The sequence below is a fragment of the Zea mays genome, chromosome 2 (genome assembly GCF_902167145.1).
Source record: "Zea mays cultivar B73 chromosome 2, Zm-B73-REFERENCE-NAM-5.0, whole genome shotgun sequence".
NCBI lineage: Eukaryota > Viridiplantae > Streptophyta > Magnoliopsida > Poales > Poaceae > Zea > Zea mays.
Genome location: NC_050097.1, coordinates 155,988,967 through 156,003,644, shown reverse-complemented (window position 1 = coordinate 156,003,644; position 14,678 = coordinate 155,988,967). Strand labels below are relative to the sequence as shown.

Genomic DNA, 14,678 nt, shown 5'->3' with positions numbered 1-14,678 from the left:
ATGGCCAGATGGGTTGTATTAGCTGTGTCAAAGACGAAGGTTGTTTTTGATCTCTTGCACATTTCTGACAACCTTCGCACTTTCGAACTAACTCAGCTGCATCCGAAGCTGCCTTCGGCCAATAAAATCCTTGACGGAACACTTTTCCAAGTAACGGCCTGGATCCGATGTGGGATCCACAAAGGCCTGCATGTATCTCCTTCATCAACTCTATACCTTCGGCTCTAGACAAGCACTTGAGCAACGGGGCACAAACTCCATGCTTGTATAACTCCCCTTCTATAATGATATACGGACGAGCTCTTGCCTCTATTCTTTTATTATAAGCTTCGTCATCTGATAGGAAGTTGCCCTGAAGGTAAGAAATTATTTCAGTTCTCCAATCTTCACTGTACACAGGGGAAATAGTAAGAACTGCTCTTTCAAGTAACTCCACCGAAGGTGCCTTTATTGTTTCGAAGAATACATCCGAAGGTAGCGGCAGCCCCTGTGCTGCAGACCTGGCTAACAAATCAGCATGTTCATTTTGCCCTCGAGGGATATTCTTAACAGAGAATCCTTCGAAGGAAGCTTCGATCCTTCGGACTGTGTCTAGGTATTTTTCAAGCTTCGGGTCTTTAGCCTTGCAACTTTTGTCAATATGACCCGAAACAATCTGAGAATCAGTTTTAAGGATCGCCCTCCTGATCCCCATCGCCTTTAGTTTCCGAAGACCCAGGAGCAAGGCTTCGTACTCAGCAATATTATTTGTGCAGCTGAAATCCAGTCTTGCTGCGTAGCAAGTTTTAACCTTGGACGGTGAAACCAAAACAGCAGCTGCTCCTGCTCCGAAGGTTCCCCAGGAGCCATCACAAAACACTGTCCATGCTTCGGCATCTTTATTCGCTTCTTCGCCCTGAGCCCCTGGCGTCCAGTCGGCAATAAAATCTGCCAATGCTTGAGATTGGATCGAGGATCTGTGCACATAATCAATGTAAAATTCATTAAGCTCCGCAGCCCATTTTCCAATTCGGCCAGTAGCTTCTTTATTTCTCATGATATCTTTCAACGGCTGCGAAGAAGGAACAATAATATTATATGCCTGAAAATAATGCCGAAGCTTCCTGGATGCCATTAGAACGGCATACAACACCTTCTCCAGTTCTGTATAATTTTTCTTTGAGACACTAAGGACTTCAGATACAAAATATACTGGGACCTGCTTCTTGATTTGTCCATCAAACTTCTCCTGCACAAGTGCCGCACTTACTGCTGAGTGCGAAGCTGCCACATACAACAACAGAGGAGCCCCTGGCATTGGTGGAGTTAATGTTGTTAGATCTATCAGGTATTGCTTGAGTTCTTCGAAAGCTTTTTGTTGAGCTGGGCCCCATTGAAAGACTTCAGCTGATTTTAGCACCTCGAAGAAGGGTAGATTTCTTTCCGCTGATCTGGATATAAATCTGTTAAGAGATGCCAGTCTTCCTGTCAATCTTTGGGCCCCCTTTCTTGTGGTTGGTGGCTCCATTCGAAGTATAGCTTCGATTTTGTTTGGATTAGCTTCAATTCCCTTTGTTGAAACCAAGCATCCAAGGAACTTACCCTTCTTTACTCCGAAGACACATTTTTCTGGATTCAGCTTCAGACCAGCTTGTCTGAAGCTGGCGAAGGTCTCCTGCAGATCAGCAATATGGTCTTCTTGCTTCGTGCTTTTTACAATAATGTCATCAACATAGGTCAACACATTTCTGCCTATCTGAGATTGGAGAACCTTCGCAGTCATCCTGCTGAAACTCCCTCCTGCATTCTTAAGCCCCTCAGGCATCCGAAGATAGCAATATGTACCACTTGGGGTTATGAAACTAGTCTTCGGCTCATCCTCCTTTTTCATCCAGATTTGATGATAGCCTGAGTAACAATCCAGGAGACTCATGAGTTCCGAAGAAGCTGCTGCATCAACTAAAGAGTCTATCCGTGGCAGCGGGAACTCATCCTTCGGACAAGCCTTGTTGAGATCTGTGAAATCAATACACATTCTCCACTTTCCATTGGCCTTCTTCACCATAACAGTGTTAGCTAGCCATTCTGGATACTTCACTTCTCTGATAACTCCTGCACTTAGGAGTCTTTTTACTTCGTTGCGAGCCCCTTCGGCCTTGTCATCAGACATTTTCCGAAGCCTCTGCTTGCGGGGTCTGAAGGATGGGTCAACATTGAGCGAATGTTCAATAACATCCCTATTCACTCCACAAAGATCATTGGCTGACCATGCAAAAACATCTTTATTGTTGAATAAAAACCTTATCAAGGTTTTCTCTTGATCTTCAGATAATTGCGAGCCCAATAGCACCTTCTGCTCTGCTATATCCTCACACAGCAGCATGGGCTTCGGCTGATCAGCCGAAGCTGCTTTTTCCCTCCTGAACTTATACTGTTCACAAGCTTCAACTCCATCTATATTATGGATTGCCTTGGAATCAGTCCAGCTTCCTTCGGCCCTTCTGGCAGCTTCCTGACTCCCATGAATAGCAATAGGCCCTTGGTCCGAAGGTATCTTCATGCAGAGATAAGCTGGGTGAAGAATTGCTTCAAAAGCATTTAGGGTACCACGACCAATGATGGCGTTGTAGGGGTATTCCATGTCAACAATATCAAACACAATTTGCTCAGTCCTTGTGTTATTAACAAATCCGAAGGTTACCGGCATGGTAATCTTCCCGAGTGCCACAATCTGCCGCCCTCCGAAGCCACAAAGAGGGTGCGTAGCATCATGAATCTTGTCTTCAGGCTCTTGCATCTGTCTGAAGGCTTTGGCAAATATAATGTCAGCTGCACTGCCTGTGTCAACTAGGACATTGTGAACCAGAAACCCTTTGATCACACAAGAAATGACCATAGCATCATTGTGAGGATAGTCCTTGAGCTGAAGATCTTCCTGAGAGAAAGTAATTGGAATGTGAGACCATTTTGACTTAATGAAGGGTCCCTGCACTCCAACATGCTGCACCCTTCTCTGAGCCTCCTTCTTCTGCTTTTTGTTAGCTGGCTCTGAGCAAGAACCGCCTGTTATCGGGAGCACCAGCTTCGAAGCCGAAGCAGCTCCAGCTTGAGTGTTGAACGAAGCCATCAGCTCAGAAAGGTGGAAGTGAGTTGACCGGAGGTGGGCGCCAATGTTGGGGACTTGTTCTCAAATGCTAAGAATTAAGAACAAGGCAACACAAAAAATGTTAAGTGTTAAGATCCTTCGTCCTCCATAACGATATATCCCTTCGGGATATAAAGCATCTCGGACGAAGGTTACGAAGGACATACCTTCGTAAGCATAACAACGAAGAATGATGCATTCACATAAATTATGGAATATGAAATAAACATTTAAATATTGTCATAGAATTATTTCTACTTGTATTAATGAATATAAATGACTTTGAATTACAAATGTACCTTCGGTCCTGCGGAAGGCAAAAGTACAAGCGTGATGCGAAAGCAAATGACAGATTCCCGTCAATAGTACAGAGGTACTGTTCATCTATTTATAGGCACAGGTCGCAGCCTGTGACAAATTACAATTATGCCCCTTGCGAAAGTTTATAGCATTGACTCAGACCTATATGTATAAAAAGGTCATTCTATCTCTATGTCGGTTTAAAACGCCGAAGCTCCATGAAAAGGGACCTTCGGCCATCTCTTGGAGACGACTTCAGCCGAAGCTGCTTCTTCGTGTGAGACCTTCGGCGCACCGAAGCACGACCCCAACAGTACTATTAATATTTACTCCTTAGTCCACTATTTTAACCTACACTTTTGCCTTTGTAGTGCATATTGTTTTTTCATTGACAGAGAAAGTACAAACATCCACACCCCTTGTTCTAGCCTCTAATCACAGTGATTTAATATAAGTCACACACACGATGACACGATCATATCGATATATCACAAAAGAATTAGCCGATGGAGAACCTCCTCCTCTTGGGCTTCACCACATGCATGGAAGTCCTGTCACGCCCATCGGCAATGCTGGTCGTGTCCTTGGCCCACCCGCCCTTAAACGGGTTCAGCCGGCTCAACGTCCGCGACACCGACCCTAAGAAGCTTGCCTTCTTCCCCGTCGCCGTCGCTGGGCCTGGTACCAGCGATGACGACGATGGCCTCGACCCGCTCCCCTTGCTGCTCTGCTGCATCCCTGACACGTACGCTCGCATCCGCGCCAGCTCCAACCGCAGCGCCTCGTTCTCCCTTGCCAGCGACACGTCCGCCCGCGCCTGCGCACGGGCCTTCCCGGCGGCCGACTGTGTCTCCCACCCTTCCTCCGTGCCGCCGCTGCCGTCCGCGCTACGGATCTTCAGCTGGTCGTAGTAGAGCACGCTGAGCACGGCCTGCAGCGGCAGCCGCTTGTTCTGCGACGCGTGCATCCGCGCCTGGTACGACAGCCTGAGCGGGTCCATGACGCTGCACACCTTCTCCCGCTCGATCTCGTCCAGCCCCGGGTGTGTCTTGAGGTAGATGTCCACGGCGCGGTACAGGCAGTCGTGCGACGGGCGCGCGTCCCTGGGCACCGCGCCCGCCACGCCCACGAACTTGGAGATAGGCAGCGACTCGTGCGACGCCATCTCCGCCGCCACCTCATCCACCGTCTTCGCCACCTTCTCCAGCGCGCTGAGCTCACCTGCCGGACCTCCGGCCAGGGACGCCCGCCGGCCCTGCTGCGTCTGCTGGCGCTCGACGCACGCGGCGACGACGCGGCGGACGGTGTCCGCGTTGACGACGCGCTCCCCGGCGCCGTCGAGCGCGACGCCCAGCAGGTCCCCCGCGGTGGCCTGGTCCAGCACGGCCGCGACGCGGAGCTCCATGTCGCGGCACGTCTTGGCGGACGCCTCGGCGGTGACCGCGGCGCGGAGGAGGCGGCAGAGGAAGGCGGCCGGGAGGGGCGCGTCGGCGGCGGGAGGCAGCGCGTCCACGACGGCCTCCAGCAGCGCGCGCTGGTCCGCGTCCCGGCGGCCGGGCGCCGCGAGGACCCCGGCCAGGACGCGCTCCGCGTACGCGGCGGCCGCGGCGGCCACCACCTCGGGCCCGGCCCGGCGGCACCGCAGCGCCGCGACCACCCTCCGGAACGACGCCGGCGACAGCGCCGCCAGCTCGGCCGCCCACCACCCGGGCGGCGCCCGCGGCGTCGGGAACAGCGCCTCGTTGCAGACCCCGAGCGCGACGGCGTCCGCGGCGCGGCGCGCGACGCCGAGCTCGTCGGCGGCCGGGAGCAGCGCCTCGCAGGACCGCAGGACGGCGGCGGCGCCGGGGAGCGCGCGCAGCGCGGCCTGCGCGAGGAAGTCGTCGGCGCGGCGGGCCAGGTCCGGCGCGTCGAGGAACTCCGCGGCGCAGCGGAGTGCCGCCGCGTCGCGCGCCGTGATCTCGAGGCTGTCGCCGTAGCAGCAGCGCGCCGCCTTCTGGAAGGCGTCAGCGCCGCCCGGCAGCGCGGAGAGGTCCAGCTCGACGGCGCCGCCCCCCGGGCCCTGCGTCTGGCTCGCCGCCACGGCCCGGCGGATGTAGCCGCACTTGGGCACCATCACCGCCTGCTCGTCGGAAGAGAAAGTCAGAGATCAGTTGCCGTACTCGTACCACTGTGATCGACTGTGTTGCCTTCATCGTCGTCGTGTGTGTTCCTTTTTTTCCTTGATTGATTGATGAGAAGAAAGAAAAAAAAAGAAGAATTGTTTTTAAACAGGGGAGATGATCGGTGAGTGAACACCACCGTACCTTGTGGAGAGAGAAGACGGAGTCGGCGATGCGGACGGTGAGGTCGGTCGGGACCTCCTGGGACGACACCCTGCAGATAGAGGGCAACAGCAAACATAGGGAGCGTCGTCAATTCACCTCCCCGAACCGGATTGAAGCACGTACGAACAGAGGCTTGAGCGATCAGCATACGTACCACTGGGCGATCCTGTCCATGGAGGAAGAAGCAGCAGCCATGGCTTCAGAGCTGGTGCAGTGCAAAAGCTCTCCGATCGATGGATCGAGCTGAGCTCACTGGGCACAGCCTTCACACCCACCTCCTCGCTGTCTCATATATAGGGACCCAGACGGCCAGACGTCCTCGCCGGCCCTCCTTTTCTTGGTCCTTGGTAGCAGGAGGCCAGGAGCGAGCATTATTTGAGCACGTACTGTGTGGTACTGTGCGTGCTAGCAGCAGGCTGGCTAGCGATGGATTTGGGAGGAGGAAGATCTGACTGGATACGGCGATTTTTTGCGTGGCTGGTGTTTATCTGATTTCGGGGGGGTCGACGACGACTAGCTGAGCCGCCGCCGCCGCAGCCTCGCGTACGTCCAGCTCACACGGGCGGACACAGTCGTATTCACTTCTCGGCAACCGAACTGAACTGGTGGTCGACGGACGCACGCTTGCCGTGACCTGCTCAGCTAGTGGACGGCATGAGGCGGCAGGCCTCCATCTGGAGGGCGGGCCTACGACTACGCCGCCATGCTCGCTCGCTTGCAGCCTGGATCGGAACCGTGTATTGCGGCCACGAACCGTTTGCGAGTTGTTCTCGGCGTGGTGAGTGACACTGTTTGCAACCTTGATAAATTGTAGGTTAAGTGTGTAGGTGCAAGTGCAACATCATCGTCCAAAGCCAAAGCTAAAGCAAACAACGCTGTCTAGTTGTGTAGTGTATGTACAAGCTGTAGTACATGCATGAGGGTGCTACGTACTACGTATAGCTTGCGTGCTTTTTCAGCAGCGCTCTCAATAAACAAGCGACGACGCATGCTAGCTTGTTCGTTCCGGAGCAGGCCTCGCCGGAGACTCTTCCCGCCCGCGTCCTCCCTCCCGTCCCGTGGACTCCGGCGTGCCACGTCGGAGGATAACGCCGGCGGGGCCCACAGGAATCCGGCCTCCGCACGCTGCACCAGCGGGGGCTCGCCACGTCGTCGGAGCTAGCGTCGCGGCGGGGACCAAGACGAGAGCAACCCGAACCCGGGCGGCGCCTTGGGGATGCGGTGCAGTGCAGTGGGATAGGCGCTAAAGATACGGCGCACTGTAGGGGAGGGATCGGAATATCGGATACAGATACTGATTGCTAGTGTATTGCTTCGTTCAGTCCAGCAGCTGCTGGAACCTTTTTTCGGTTTTCAATCTCCGAATAAAATCTGATACAGATCTTGTAGTGGTTATAGTTTGTTTCACTCTGCCCGTGAGTAAAAAAACATGATAAGCTCCGAAATTTGATTAACCAGAAGCAGGTCAATTTAAACTCCGAAATTTGATTCACTTGTCAGTCATCTAGTATCGAACTAACATAAGCTCTGTCGTGACGGTGGGATCGACGGCCAGATCTCACCGGAACAGCCCGTTTGGGGCTGGTAACGGGGCTCTAGTTCGTGGCCTTCGCCGCGACATGGCAAGCAGCGCGAGGGGAAGCGGCACTTTGGCGGCGACGTGGTCCTCAGGCAGGCAGTTTGAAGCACACATAGTTCGGGGGACTGGTCGCGCGGTCGCGCCGCGCGGCCCTCTGGGCCCGCCGGCTTTAGGCGAGACGAAAGCCATCGACGGCCGCCACGGAGCAGGCCGCCCCGTACTGACTCTACAGGCCCAGAACGGGCCGCAGGATCGCCGGCCACCTGCTCCAAAAATCAAGGGGGCCAAGCCTGTTTGTTTTAGCTCATAATCTGTGTAGATTATGACTAGCTTAAATAATCTAGATAGAAAAGCAAACAGGGGGGCAGATTATTAGGACAGATTTTATACTATCTATATCTATACTACTTATTAAGACTCTAAAGGTAGCCTGTCTTTTCTCGTTCTACCATTCTACGATCTCAACCATCTGTTCTACAATTCTATAATCCCAGCCGTCCGATCCTACGTTTCAGTCTAGCTCCTCGATCCCGCACAGGCGCACACCGATCCCGCTCCTATCGCGCCCCGAAACCCTCTCGTCTGGAAACCGTCGCCCCCGACCTCCCATCTCCTCCCCCGAAACCCTCTCCTTGCCCTCAACGTCGTCCCTCCTGCAATCCCGCCCCTGCCCGCGCCTGCATCCCGCGCCGCCCCCGCGCTCCCATCCGCTACCCCATCTATCTCGCCGTCGACCTCGCCCACCCTGCCTCCCACGATGGGGAGCGCCATCAGCGACCGCCACATCCGCGACCTAGCCCACCTTGCCTCCCACGATGGGGAGCCACATCCGCGACCGCCAGCACGCCAAGCGTGGATCTCGCGCAACTCCCAGCGCGCAGCCGCTAATGGCGCCCAGCAGCCGCTGATCCCATCCCCGCGCTCCCCTCCGCTACCCCATCCATCTCGCCGTCGACCCGCTCCGGTACCTGCGGGTCGTGAGGGAGGAGCGGCTGGAGATCTCGCAGCCGGCGCTCGACCGGCGGTCGCAGATCCACCACCAGCTCACGGCGCGCGCCGCGCGGAGCGGGGGCGTCCACCGGCGGTACTACAAGACGAGCGGGCACGGCCGGTGCTACGGCAACAACATGGGCCCGCCGTGCGCGGGGTGGGTGGAGATGATGGTGCCCGTGTTCTCGCGCGCGGCGTGGCGGTGCGCGTGGCACATGATCCAGAACGACCTCATCTACGCCTGGGGCATGGACTACAAGCTTAGCTACTGCGCGCAGGGCGACCGGAGCCGCAACGTCCCTAAGCTCGGCGACGGCGGCAAGGCGACGATGACGGCTGCCACGTCGGCATTGGGGACGGCAGACCGGTTAGCGGTCAGGTAGCGGTCCTACACCGAGCCGCAGCTGTTCAACAGGAGATGGAAGAAGGCCGTGGCAGAGGACTGGTGCTGGACCGACCCTTACCCGAACCCGGCGACGACCACCGGCTGACCGTTGGACGGAGCGAGGCAGCGCAGGGAAGTACAGTAGTTGGTAGCTGTCAGATTGACCTTGCCTAGAAGATGGTAGTAGATCATACACCCGCATTAATTTACAGGTTCACAAAGAGCTATACATATGAGGCCTAGATGTGATCGACAGTGAGAAGGCCTAGGGGAGAAGATTGCTGCAGAAATGGTGAAGGCGGCGATGAGTGGCAAGCTCAAGGAGATGGATTGGGAAAAGAAGATCAAAATCTGCGAGCTTGTGGAGCAAGATCCTGGGTATGACTGCCACCCCCTGTTTTTTTCATTCGGAACCCTTGTTTACTGAGTAGCATTGCCTAAAATACAGACAGGGGTTACACTGTTTAATCAAGTGCAATAGTTTTTATATGATGCTCGCTGCCTAAAGAAGTGTAGTTGTGGATATTGTTTTTCTGTGACCTGTTTAGTTTCAGTTTTCAGTGTATCAGGTTGCATTGTTGAAGTGTGAAAGGGAATTAGGCTTACACCTATTTCCTAATTGATTTTGGTGGTTGAATTGCCCAACACAAATAATTGGACTAACTAGTTTGCTCTAGTCTAGAAGTTCTACAGGTGCCAAAGGTTCACAATAAGCCAATAAAAAGACCAAGAAAAGGGTTCAAACAAAGAGAGCAAGGGACAACCGAAGTGCACCCTGGTCTGGCGCACCGGACTGTCCGGTGTGCCACCAGGGGACTCCAAGCTGAACCCCTCACCTTCGGGAATTCTCAGAGGCGCTCCGCTATAATTCACCGGTCTGTCCGGTGCACCACCGGACAGTGTCCGGTGCCCCAAGGAAGAGCAACTCCGAACTCGCCAGCTTCGGGAATCCGCTCCGCTATAATTCACCGGACTGTTCGGTGAGTCACCGGACAGTGTCCGGTGTGACAGCGGAGCAACGGCTACTTCGCGCGCAACGGTCGAATGCAACGCATTAAATGCGCGCCTGCACGCGCAGAGGAGCAGAGCACGCGCGGGTGGCACACCGGACAGCCTACAGGGCCTGTTCGGTGCACCACCGGATAGCCAGGCGGGCCCACAAGTCAGAGCTCCAACGGTCGGAACCCAACGGCCAGGTGACGTGGCTGGCGCACCGGACAGTGTCCGGTGGCGCACCAGACTGTCCGGTGCGCCCGTCGACTGCAGCCTCCACCAACGGTCAAGTTTGGTGGTTGGGGCTATAAATACCCCAACCACCCTACATTCAAGTCATCCAAGTTTTCCCACTTCTACACCTTACAAGAGCTAGCATTCAATACAAGACACACCAAAGAGATCAAATCCTCTCCCAACTCCACACAAAGCTTTAGTGATTAGTGAGAGAGATTTGTTGTGTTCATTTGAGCTCTTGCGCTTGGATTGCTTCCTTCTTTCATTCTTTCTTGCGAACAACTCAATTGTAACCAAGGCAAGAGACACCAATTGTGTGGTGGTCCTTGCGGGGAAGTTTTGTTCCCGTTTGATTGAGAAGAGAAGCTCACTTGGTCCAAGGGACCGTTTGAGAGAGGGAAAGGGTTGAAAGAGACCCGGTCTTTGTGACCACCTCAACGGGGAGTAGGTTTGCGAGAACCGAACCTCGGTAAAACAAATCCTTGTGTCTCACTCTTTATTCGCTTGCGATTTGTTTTACGCCCTCTCTCGGACTCGTTCTTATTTCTAACGCTAACCCGGCTTGTAGTTGTGATTAAGTTTGTAAATTTCAGATTCGCCCTATTCACCCCCCTCTAGGCGACTTTCAATTGGTATCAGAGCCCGATGCTTCATTAGAGCCTAACCGCTCGAAGTGATGTCGGGAGATCACGCCAAGAAAGAGATGGGGACCGGCGAGAAGTCTATTACAAGCCACGGGAAGGCTCCATCGGGAGAGTCCTACAACAAAGGGAAGGGGAAGGAAAAGGAATCCCCTTCACACAAGTCGCGTCGGAGCGGTGACAAGAAGAAGATGATGAGGAAGGTGGTCTACTACGAGAACGACTCCTCGTCGCCATCCACCTCCGGCTCCGACACACCGTCCGTAACTTCTAAGCGCCATGAGCGCAAGAAGTTTAGTAAGATCCCCCTACGCTATCCTCGCATTCCTAAACATACGCCTTTACTTTCCGTCCCATTAGGCAAACCACCAACGTTTGATGGTGAAGATTATGCTAGGTGGAGTGATTTGATGCGATATCACCTAACCTCACTCCACAAAAGTATATGGGATGTTATTGAGTTTGGTGTACAGGTACCATCCGTAAGGGATGAAGATTATGATGAGGACGAAGTGGCCCAAATCCAACACTTCAACTCCCAAGCCACAACTATACTCCTCGCCTCTCTAAGTCGAGAGGAGTATAACAAGGTGCAAGGGTTGAAAAGTGCTAAGGAGATTTGGGACACACTAAAGACCGCACACGAAGGAGACGAGGTGACCAAGATCACCAAGCGGGAGACGATCGAGGGGGAGCTCGGTCGCTTCCGACTTCGCCAAGGGGAAGAGCCACAAGACATGTACAACCGGCTCAAAACCTTGGTGAACCAAGTGCGCAACCTCGGGAGCAAAAAATGGGATGACCACAAAATGGTTAAGGTTATTCTAAGATCACTTGTTTTCCTTAACCCTACTCAAGTTCAATTAATTCGTGGCAATCCTAGATATACACTAATGACTCCCGAGGAAGTAATCGGGAATTTTGTGAGCTTTGAATTGATGATCAAAGGCTCAAAGAAGATCAACGAGCTTGATGGCCCCTCCACGTCCGAAGCACAACCGGTCGCATTCAAAGCGACGGAAGAAAAGAAGGAGGAGTCTACATCAAGTAGACAACCAATCGACGCCTCAAAGCTCGACAATGAGGAGATGGCGCTCATCATCAAGAGCTTCCGCCAAATCCTTAAACAAAGGAGGGGGAAAGATTACAAGCCCCGCTCCAAGAAAGTTTGCTACAAATGTGGTAAGCCCGGTCATTTCATTGCTAAATGTCCATTATCTAGTGATAGTGACAGGGGCGACGACAAGAAGGGGAGAAGAAAGGAGAAGAAGAGGTACTACAAGAAGAAGGGCGGCGATGCCCATGTTTGCCGGGAGTGGGACTCCGACGAGAGCTCCACCGACTCCTCCTCCGACGAGGACGCCGCCAACATCGCCATCACCAAGGGACTCCTCTTCCCCAACGTCGGCCACAAGTGCCTCATGGCAAAGGATGGCAAAAAGAAGAAGGTTAAATCCAAATCCTCCACTAGATATGAGTCATCTAGTGATGATAATGCTAGTGATGAGGAAGATAATTTGCGTACCCTTTTTGCCAATCTAAACATGCAACAAAAAGAAAAATTGAATGAATTAATTAGTGCCATCCATGAAAAGGATGAACTCTTGGATACCCAACAGGATTTCCTAATCAAGGAAAACAAAAAGCATGTTAAGGTTAAAAATGCTTATGCTCTAGAAGTTGAGAAATGTGAGAAATTAACCAGTTAGCTAAGCACATGCCATGATTTAATTGCCAACTTTAGAAATGAGAATGCAAATTTAATTGCTAAGGTTGATTCAAATGCTTGTGATGTTTCAATTCCCAATCTTAGAAATGATAATGTTGATTTGCTTGCTAAGATTGAAGAATTGAACATTTCTCTTGCTAGCCTTAGGATTGAAAATGAAAAATTGCTTGCTAAGGCTAGAGAATTAGATGTTTGCAATGCCTCCATTTCCGACCTTAGAAGTAAAAATGATATATTGCACGCTAAGGTTGTAGAATCAAAATCTTGCAAACCCTCTACATCTACCGTTGAGCATACTTCCATTTGTACTAGATGTAGAGACATTAATGTTGATGCTATCCATGATCACCTAGCTTTAATTAAGGAACAAAATGATCACATAGCTCAACTTAATGCTAAAATTAATGAGCATGATTTAGAAAATGAAAATTTTAAATTTGCTAGAAGCATGCTCTATAGTGGGAGACACCCTGGCATAAAGGATGGCATTGACTTCCAAAAGGGGGACAATGTCAAACTTAATGTCCCTCCTAAAAGATTATCTAATTTTGTTAAGGGCAAGGCTCCCATGCCTCAGGATAACGAGGGTTACATTTTGTACCCTGCCGGTTATCCCGAGAGCAAAATTAGGAGAATTCATTCTAGGAAGTCTCACTCTGGCCCTAACCATGCTTTTATGTATAAGGGTGAGACATCTAGTTCTAGGCAATCAACCCATGCTAAATTGCCTAAGAATAAAACTCCTAGTGCATCAAATGATCATAACATTTCATTTAAAACTTTTGATGCATCTTATGTTTTAACTAACAAATCCGGCAAGGTAGTTGCCAAGTATGTTGGGGGCAAACACAAGGGATCAAAGACTTGTGTTTGGGTACCCAAAGTTCTTGTATCTAATGCCAAAGGACCCAAAACCATTTGGGTACCTAAAGTCAAGAACTAAACTTGTTTTGTAGGTTTATGCATCCGGGGGCTCAAGTTGGATCATCGATAGCGGGTGCACAAACCACATGACAGGGGAGAAGAAAATGTTCTCCTCCTACGAGAAAAACCAAGATCCCCAAAGAGCGATCACATTCAGGGATGGAAACCAAGGTTTGGTCAAAGGATTGGGTAAAATTGCTATATCTCCTGACCATTCTATTTCCAATGTTTTTCTTGTAGATTCTTTAGATTACAATTTGCTTTCCATTTCTCAATTATGTAAGATGGGCTACAACTGTCTTTTTACGGATGTAGGTGTTATTGTCTTTAGAAGAAGTGATGATTCAATAGCATTTAAGGGAGTGTTAGAGGGTCAGCTATACTTAGTAGATTTTGATAGAGCTGAACTTGACACTTGCTTAATTGCTAAGACTAACATGGGCTGGTTCTGGCATCGCCGACTAGCACATGTTGGAATGAAGAATCTTCACAAGCTTCTAAAGGGAACACATTTTGGGACTAACAAATGTTCATTTTGAGAAAGACAGGATTTGTAGCGAATGTCAAACAGGGAAGCAAGTTGGTGCTCATCATCCACATAAGAACATCATGACGACTGACAGGCCACTCGAGCTCCTACACATGGACCTATTCGGCCCGATCGCTTACATAAGCATCGGTGGGAGTAAGTACTATCTAGTTATAGTGGATGATTATTCTCGCTTTACTTGGGTGTTCTTTTTGCAGGAAAAATCTCATACCCAAGAGACTTTAAAGGGATTCTTGAGACGAGCTCAAAACGAGTTCGGCTTAAGGATCAAGAAAATTAGAAGCGACAACGGGACGGAGTTCAAGAACTCTCAAATTAAAGGATTCCTTGAGGAGGAGGGCATCAAGCATTAGTTCTCTTCTCCCTACACGCCACAACAAAATGGTGTAGTGTAGAGGAAGAATAGAACTCTATTGGACATGGCAAGGACCATGCTTGATGAGTACAAGACTTCGGATCGGTTTTGGGCCGAGGCGGTCAACACCGCCTGCTACACCATCAACCAGTTGTATCTACACCGAATCCTCAAGAAGACATCATATGAACTCCTAACCGGTAAAAAGCCCAATATTTCATATTTTAGAGTCTTTGGTAGCAAATGCTTTATTCTTGTTAAAAGAGGTAGAAAATCTAAATTTGCTCCTAAGACTGTAGAAGGCTTTTTACTAGGATATGATTCAAACACAAGGGCATATAGAGTCTTTAACAAGTCCTCTGGACAAGTTGAAGTTTCTTGCGACGTTGTGTTTGATGAGACTAACGGCTCTCAAGTAGAGCAAGTTGATCCTAATGAGATAGGTGATGAAGAGGCTCCGTGCATCGCGCTAAGGAACATGTCCATTGGGGATGTGTGTCCTAAGGAATCCAAAGAGCCTCCAAATGCACAAGATCAACCATCC

The 14,678-nt window shown here is 51.2% G+C and overlaps 1 protein-coding gene and 1 pseudogene across 1 annotated transcript; one reads left to right on the top strand and one right to left on the bottom strand.

The window, feature by feature from the left end:
- Positions 1 to 3,731: 3,731 nt before the first annotated feature.
- Positions 3,732 to 6,439, bottom strand: LOC103647148 (root phototropism protein 2). The gene is made up of 3 exons (XM_008671710.4): positions 5,906 to 6,439; positions 5,731 to 5,800; positions 3,732 to 5,546 (listed from the first exon to the last, which is right to left on the bottom strand). Exons 1-3 carry the CDS (start codon positions 5,944 to 5,946, stop codon positions 3,924 to 3,926), a joined length of 1,734 nt encoding a protein of 577 aa, XP_008669932.1. The 5' UTR covers positions 5,947 to 6,439; the 3' UTR covers positions 3,732 to 3,923.
- A 931-nt stretch (positions 6,440 to 7,370) lies between these two features.
- LOC103649009 (uncharacterized) lies at positions 7,371 to 8,863 on the top strand (annotated as a pseudogene).
- The last annotated feature ends 5,815 nt before the right edge of the window (positions 8,864 to 14,678 follow it).

Coding starts and splice junctions, on each gene's coding strand:
- LOC103647148 (XM_008671710.4), bottom strand. CDS start 5,946: ATGGCTGCTGCTTCTTCCTCCATGGACAGGATCGCCCAGTG. Junction 5,801..5,905: donor ATGGACAGGATCGCCCAGTG/GTACGTATGCTG, acceptor CTCTATCTGCAG/GGTGTCGTCCCAGGAGGTCC. Junction 5,547..5,730: donor CCGTCTTCTCTCTCCACAAG/GTACGGTGGTGT, acceptor TCCGACGAGCAG/GCGGTGATGGTGCCCAAGTG.